Source organism: Frankliniella occidentalis, unplaced genomic scaffold (genome assembly GCF_000697945.3).
Source record: "Frankliniella occidentalis isolate FOCC.00 unplaced genomic scaffold, Focc_3.1 Scaffold39, whole genome shotgun sequence".
Classification (NCBI taxonomy): Eukaryota; Metazoa; Arthropoda; class Insecta; order Thysanoptera; family Thripidae; genus Frankliniella; species Frankliniella occidentalis.
Window position 1 is genome coordinate 1760544 of NW_026267169.1, and position 6806 is coordinate 1767349.

The following is a 6806-nucleotide window of genomic DNA, read 5'->3' on the forward strand; positions in this document are numbered from 1 at the left end:
TTGAAAAATAAATAATAATAAAATGGAAATGAACCTCATACCTGTCGGCGGAAGTGACAACTCGGGTTCAGCTTGTTCAAGAATGTCCCCACCAAGGCCCCCGTCTTATTGGCCTCCTCCTTGACCTTGGAGCAGGGGTGCACCAGAAGCCCCAAACGGCTGAGGTGCGCGAAGATCCATAGGCCCTGCATCGTCACGTACACCTCTCGACGGTGTTGGTGCTGCTGCTCCATCTGCTTCTGCAGCCGCGCGTCGTACATGAGCACGGAGAGGAAGAAGTAGGACGTGGTGACAAAGTGCAACAGCAGGTTGAGCACGTCGATGACGAGCACGGGGCCGTAACGGCGGGTCACGTTGTGCACGCTCGAGCAAAGCAGTGCGTACGCGTCCTGGAGGTGGTGGATGGGGATGCCGTCAAGCTCCAGGGCGCCGCTGACCGAGGGCACGAGAGGCAGGTCGCTATTCGACGTTGTCCTCGCCCAGACGGACCACTTGTCGGACCAGGGATCTCGCTGCCGAGACGGCTGACGCACCGGAGCCATCCCCGGCCGGAGCTCTGCCAGGGGGTGGTCACGTTCATGAGGTGGGCGTCACGGAGTCATGGCGCCACGAGTCAACTCCACCCGGAGCACTCACCGAGGGGGTAGCGGGCGGCCGCGACGAGGCAGGCCGACTCGAGGCGAGCGTTGAGCGTCCTGAAGCGACTGCAGATGCTGTAGCTGTCCTCCGCGAACAGAACCTCCATGGTGTAGACGAGCAGGTAGTTGACGTGGTTGGGAACGTGGCTGGCGGCGTGCAGCCCACCGCCCGCGTCGTACACCGATATGAGGTCCAGGACGCTGAGCATCACGACGGAGGACAGCCACATCAGTAGCCACAGCGGGACGAAGGGCGTGCGCGCCCGCACCAGCCTGTCCACCTGCGCACATTAACCCGCATTCTGCCCAGGGGGTACGCGGGTTGCGCTGTTGCGCATGCGCCCACTAGGGGCCAGGGGGGCTACTCTTACCGTGGTCACCTCCTCTACGAAGACGTGGAAGTGTCGGCGGGTGAGAAGGGCCTGCAGAACAGCGACGTTGCCGCTCAGCATGACGACGAGCATGTCCGACCGTTCCGCCATCTGAGATGGACCGGCAATTTCAATGAACAAAACTTGAAAATTGTTGTGTGTTTTTTTTTGTCATTTCTTTTTCCTGTGCAACGCACCTTGTCGGTTTTAGTGGAGGTCGAGGGCGATGGGTTCATTTCTTCTGCCTTCTGCCGGAGGTAGAAGAGCGCCACGAAGGTGGACGGCACGCTGATCAGCACGAGCGCGAGGGAGTACGCCTCCCACCGTCGGGAGGGGAGGAGCGCGGCCGCAGCCCCGCACCTGCAGCGCCTCCCGACCCGCGGCGGCGGGCAGCCGCAGCGCCGTCTGAGGGAGAAGGGCGCCTGGCCTACGGAACGCCCCCACCGCCACAGCCTGCGAAACACAGCACAGGGGTGCACCGCGTCCGAAGGGGTGGCGCTGGCGCGGGAGTAGACTTACCATTCCTTCTCTAGGTACATGTCGTTCACGGCTAGTGCGGCCACGTTCGACCTCGGTGCTCGCCTTCCCCTGACTGCGCACCCCCACTTGATTCGACCAAAGCGCCTGTCGTACCGCCCCCCCCCCTCCTCCCCGGCCCTTTCGCCCTTACCCGTTTTCCCAAAGGGACGGTCCGCGGGTGCTAGTTTGCAGTAAATCAATAACTCATGAGTTGTAAAGCTAATGACAAGGGTAATTATTCTCAGTTAGTAGTGACTATCGGAAGTGCTTAATAATTCACTGAGAATATTGCGAAAGCTAGGTGGTGTTGTGAGTTGTGTGGTTAAAAGATCATCGCATGGGACGCGTAGCACAAAACTTTGATAACATGTAGTGCTTGTGTGCATCTTGAGAAGCGTGTGGATTGCTATTGATCCACACGACTGTATCTCGTCAAAATTCACCCTAAGCCAGCCCTCAAAGCGCCTGATGGGTAGGCAATATCATGCCTGCCGTGCACGTGTGTGCTGCGGGGAGGCCTACCCAGAGTCTTGCAGGCGCCTAGCTTACTAGCTTCCGTAATCTGCGAATGAATCTAAGTAAAACGGATGTGGTTTTTGAATGATCCCATAAACAGTTTCGACCGCCATCCTACCCGTCCCTGGCTCGAACGCGTTGTCTGAGCGCAGATCTGAGCGCAGTTTGATAGTTGTGGACACGGCACGTGCAGGTATTGGGGATATATACTTACACGCAGCCTGTTCTACTCTTTAAAACAATTGTGCGCATGCTTTGTGTAGTTTTTGCCAAGGCGTTATTCAAACGCTTGTTTATTTTCCTATAACTTCCTTTTTTTTCTGGAACCTTAACGTTCAGGACCCATCTTCTTGAATTAGTCCCTCCGTATACATCCACGCTTCGTGTTCCGCTGAGCGTACACACAACTCTTTTATTCTTACATCCTCGTGCGCACATTTATTGGCCTGGTAAAAACTGTAATTTTCATTCTCCCACTTATGTGTGATATTCACACAGTTCGATTTAATGTATTAATATCGACATTGGTTGAAGGCACTCTGATCTGGAAGAGCACTACTAAATACGTGGTCACTGCCCCTAGTAACTGCAACAGGACAGAAAACTTATTAGTAAATTATTAACTCAACAATGACAATAACCTTATTACGTAACGACGAGTTGTGGCCGAATTTTAAGGAATACCCACAGACAGAAGGAGTTTCAGATCAAGTTCGAAAAGGCCGCAAGGACTGAAGCCTACTCGCTGATGCATAAGCTGCATAGAAAACAGCTCCAGCTGCCGACACAGTGATTGCAACGTTAGCTAGTGTTTAAAACCAACACCTTGTTGTAGGGCCCCGTGGACCCGGGTAACCCAGATACCCGGGTTACCTGATTCCCGGACCCGGAAGGACCAGTTTACCCGGTCCCCACCCGGGGTACCCGGGCCCGGGAGGGAACCCACGGATCCGGGTTTTGAGAGCCTTGCCTTGTACAAATTGATGAAAATGTCAATATGCTTCGTACCTGTTTGCGCAAATGACAGCAAGGGTGCAGCATGTTCAAGAACGTCCCCACCAAGGCCCCCGTCTCGTTGGCCTCCTCCTTGACGTTTGAGCAGGGTTGCACCAGCAGCACCAAGCGACTGACGTGTGCGAGCATCCACAGGCCCTGCAGCGTCACGTATACGTACATCGTAATCCGGTGCGCAACATTCTGGTGAAGCTTCGCGTCGACTACGATCATGGAGAAGAAGAAGTATGCCGTGGTGACAAAGTGCAGCAGCAGGTTGAGGACGTCGATAAGGAGCACGGGGCCGTAGCGGCGCGTCAGGTTGAGCGCGCTCGAGCAAAGCAGGGCGTGCGCATCCTCGAGTTGGTGGATAGGGACGCCGTCAAACTCTGGGACCCCGCTGTAGAAGGACTTCGTCCTCGCCCTAGTGGAGCTCTTGTCGGTCGGGGCGCCACGCCGTAGAGCATGGGTGGGGGCGGGCAGCTTCCGACTCGTCTCGCCCACCGGAATCATCCCCGGGTGGAGGTCTGCCACAGTGTGGTCATGGTCGTGAATGTCGGCGTCATGGAGTTTGTGGCTCCGTGAGTGCAGCTGGCGCACTCACCGAGGGGGTAGCGGCTGGCCGCCCCGAGGCAGGTCGACTCAAGGCGGGCGTTGAGCGTCCTGAAGCGACGGAAGATGCTGTCGGTCTCCTCCGCGAACAGGGCCTCCATGGTGTAGATGAGCTGGTAGTTGAACTGGTTGGGCACGTGGCTCAGGGCGTGCAGCGCGCCGCCCACGAAAGACACGTACGCCAAGTGCAAGGCGCTGAGCGTCAGGAAGGAGGCGAGCCACAGCACTCGTGACAGCGGCACGGGTGGTGGGCGCGCCCGCAGCAGCCTGTCCACCTTGGGCAGGAGAGAAGGACCCGTTAGATGCAGGAGGGTGAGCGTATCAAGACCGCAGCTGGGGTTGAAGCCAGGGCGGCTGCTCACCATGGTCACCTCCTCCACGGAGAGCCGGAAGTGGCGGCGGTAGAGTAGCGCCCGGAGCACGGCGACGTTGCCGCTCAGCATGACGACGAGCACGTCCAAATGTGACACCGCCTTTGACAGACCAACAATTCAAAATCTAAGCAAAACTTATCAAGACTTTGCATTTTCTCGTCCCGCGCACTTACCCTATCGGTCTTGTTGTAGGTGTACTGGCTGACTTTCTCCTGGTAGTAGAAGATGAGATTCGCGAAGGTGGACGGCACGCACAGCAGCACGAGCGCGAGGGAGTACGCCTCCCACGGCCGGGAGGGGAGGAGCCCCTTCCCGCACCTGCAGCGCCCCCCGACCCACGGCGGCGGGCAGCGGCAGCCGCGACCAATGGAGAAGGGCACCTGGCCCAGCGCCCGCCCCCACCGCCACAGCCTGTAAGGCATAGCACAGGATGCACCGCGTCCGAAGTTAAAGGGGTGGCGCGCGGGAGTAGACTTACCATTCCCTCTCTATGTACATGCTGTAAACGTGCGTCCGCCGCACTCGCCGCGACCAGACTGCGCACCTTCTGATTTGTCCAAAGCTGTTGCCACATTCGACCCCCTCCCCCTTTTCCCCCAAACCAATCACGGGTAGCTTTTCGAGTCACGTTCGTTGAATCATTCTAAAACGGGTCGAATGCAATGCATTATTTTGAGTTCATTTTACATTGTGGTAAAGGCTTGTTCTGTTGAGCTTTGTTTCTACAAATTTTGAAAGTATTGTTTTCCTATTGGCAGCAACTTGTTTCACAAGCTTTTTGGACCTGAAGGATGGCTTCGTGATCTTGTGCAATGGAATGAACTACATCCATAATGTTTAGAGTAATGTGTGTAATCAGACAAATAGGCAGTGCAAACAACAACAATAATTGGTTTGAAAAATTGCAAGAGCTGAGGTGAGGTTGTGTGGTAAGTTGCAAAACAATCCTCACCCTTGCTAGAGGTCAACTAGAAAACTGTTTTAAAATTTTAAAACGTTTTTATTAGTCATTAAAAACTTAATGTTAAATTAAATCTACGTAGTTCACATCAAAATTAAAGTATGAAAGTTATCGTATATCACAATTTTCTAATGTAAGACTGTCTCGTCATTAAATTACAATTTAAGATTCAGGTATACCCATGAAATGGGCGCATTTTTTCCAGTCATCATCCTTAACCCTAAGACCTTGAAAAAGACTAGAATCTCATTCCTTCACACTACAAAAATAAAATTGATAAAAAACTACAATTGCTTCAAAATAAAAATGGGCGTAAGTTTTTCCATGAAAAACAGAGGTCACTCAAGAAAAAATAAAAATAACATACAATGCAGAGTGGCGATCATAGTCTCATTTTCCCCTCTGTAATAGCAGTCATCACAGCCTCGGTAACGGGCTCGTAGGTGCCACCGCGTGCGACGAACACGGGGTCTGGGCAGGTGGCCGGATCGAAACCTTGGCGCTGCAGCTGAACTTTGCTCACCTGAAAATTTCAAACGATAAAGAAAGTTGTTTCAAACAAGAATACCATTTATTTATCTTTTAAAAGAAACTGATTGAATGGGATGATCCCTTCTCTGACCTTGTGGGTGCCCGTCATGGGCAGCGAGTCGGCCACGCGGACGAACACCGGGCGCGCGTAGGCGGGCAGCCTGCCCCTGAGGCCCTCGGCCAGCTCGCGCAGGTCGGCGCGGCGCTCGGGGTCCGCGATGGCCGCCATGCCGGCGCGGCCCTCGGCGCCGGGCACCGTCACGCCGTACACGGCCACCTCGCGCACGCCGCGCGCCAGCAGCAGGCGCGTCATTACCGCCTCCAGCTCGGCCGTCGACACGTTTTCGCCCTTCCACCTGTCGGACGAAAAAACAGAATTACAGGGTGACGACGACGACGGCGGCGGCGGCAGGGGGCTGTTAGGGCCGGCTAAACCGCAGAGCGCCCGCGGGCGGACCCCGCGCCCCGCCCAGCGGGTAAGGGCGTAAAAATAAACGTCACAGCCGCGCTAACCTGAACGTGTCGCCCATTCTGTCCCTGAAGTAGATGTAGCCGTACGCGTCCATTACGACCATGTCACCTGCAAGCACACAAATCGTTTTATACGGCGCGCAAAGTGCGCACTTGCAGCAGCACCCCACACCGCACGATGGCGAGGAAAGGAAACTCACCCGTCATGAAATATTTCTCGCCGTTGCCAAACGGGTCCCTGAGGACCTTCTTCTCCGACGCCTCCCGGTCCAGATAGCCTGCAAACTGGCTGTGGACGGTGTCCTCGCGCACCTTGCCGATGAGCATGCCGGGCTCGCCGCGCTCGCAGCGCACGCAGTGGCCGTGGTCGTCCCGGACGGGCTCGCCGCTCTCCTCGTCCACCTGTACCAGCTCGTAGGGCCAGGTGAAGCGCGGCATCAGCTGCGGGATGAAGCCCAGGGCGCCGATCTTCTGGTCCATGTTCACTGCGAAAGGGACAAATAATCGGTTCAGTCCAGCTGCCTCACCCACGAAGGGCGTTCAAACTACAGCGCGTCCCTCGGCCCTCAGCTCACCCAGCATGACGTTGCCCTCGGTGGAGCCGTAGAACTCGATGACGGTCGGCACCCCGAAGCGCTCGCGCACGCGGCGCCACACGGCGGGGGAGATGCCGTTGCCCACGAGGCTGCGCACCTTGTGCTGCTTGTCGGCGGGGCTCTCGGGGGACAGCACCAGGAAGCGACACAGCTCGCCGATGTAGTGGGCGATCTGGAACACAGAGGGAGGGTGTGTCAGAGCTGTCGTGGTGGTGGGGGGGGGG

The 6806-nt window shown here is 56.1% G+C and overlaps 4 protein-coding genes across 4 annotated transcripts in view; 1 reads left to right on the forward strand and 3 right to left on the reverse strand.

Moving 5' to 3' along the window:
* The window catches only part of LOC113202611 (proteoglycan 4), a gene marked incomplete in the record, with an annotated part of 15278 nt that overhangs the window by 8021 nt on the left and 451 nt on the right, over nucleotides 1–6806 (forward strand).
* On the reverse strand, nucleotides 36–1839 carry LOC127749217 (gustatory receptor for sugar taste 43a-like). The gene is made up of 5 exons (XM_052266526.1): nucleotides 1529–1839; nucleotides 1207–1462; nucleotides 1010–1120; nucleotides 637–919; nucleotides 36–556 (listed from the first exon to the last, which is right to left on the reverse strand). The coding sequence occupies exons 1-5, from the start codon at nucleotides 1546–1548 to the stop codon at nucleotides 36–38; spliced, it is 1191 nt and encodes a 396-aa protein (XP_052122486.1). The 5' UTR covers nucleotides 1549–1839.
* On the reverse strand, nucleotides 2227–5196 carry LOC113202639 (gustatory receptor for sugar taste 43a-like). Its single transcript, XM_026416977.2, has 7 exons — nucleotides 5164–5196; nucleotides 4711–4845; nucleotides 4012–4122; nucleotides 3642–3924; nucleotides 3053–3564; nucleotides 2733–2822; nucleotides 2227–2630 (listed from the first exon to the last, which is right to left on the reverse strand). The coding sequence occupies exons 1-7, from the start codon at nucleotides 5194–5196 to the stop codon at nucleotides 2535–2537; spliced, it is 1260 nt and encodes a 419-aa protein (XP_026272762.2). The 3' UTR covers nucleotides 2227–2534.
* LOC113202643 (long-chain fatty acid transport protein 4-like) overlaps nucleotides 5003–6806 on the reverse strand; it is a 14747-nt gene continuing 12943 nt past the window's right edge. The window contains exons 4-8 of the mRNA XM_052266435.1: nucleotides 6562–6754; nucleotides 6187–6471; nucleotides 6029–6095; nucleotides 5607–5871; nucleotides 5003–5507 (exon numbers count right to left, since the gene is read on the reverse strand). Coding sequence (XP_052122395.1) covers nucleotides 5367–5507; nucleotides 5607–5871; nucleotides 6029–6095; nucleotides 6187–6471; nucleotides 6562–6754 — 951 coding nt within the window. The 3' untranslated portion in view covers nucleotides 5003–5366. The remainder of the gene's footprint in view (nucleotides 5508–5606; nucleotides 5872–6028; nucleotides 6096–6186; nucleotides 6472–6561; nucleotides 6755–6806) is intronic.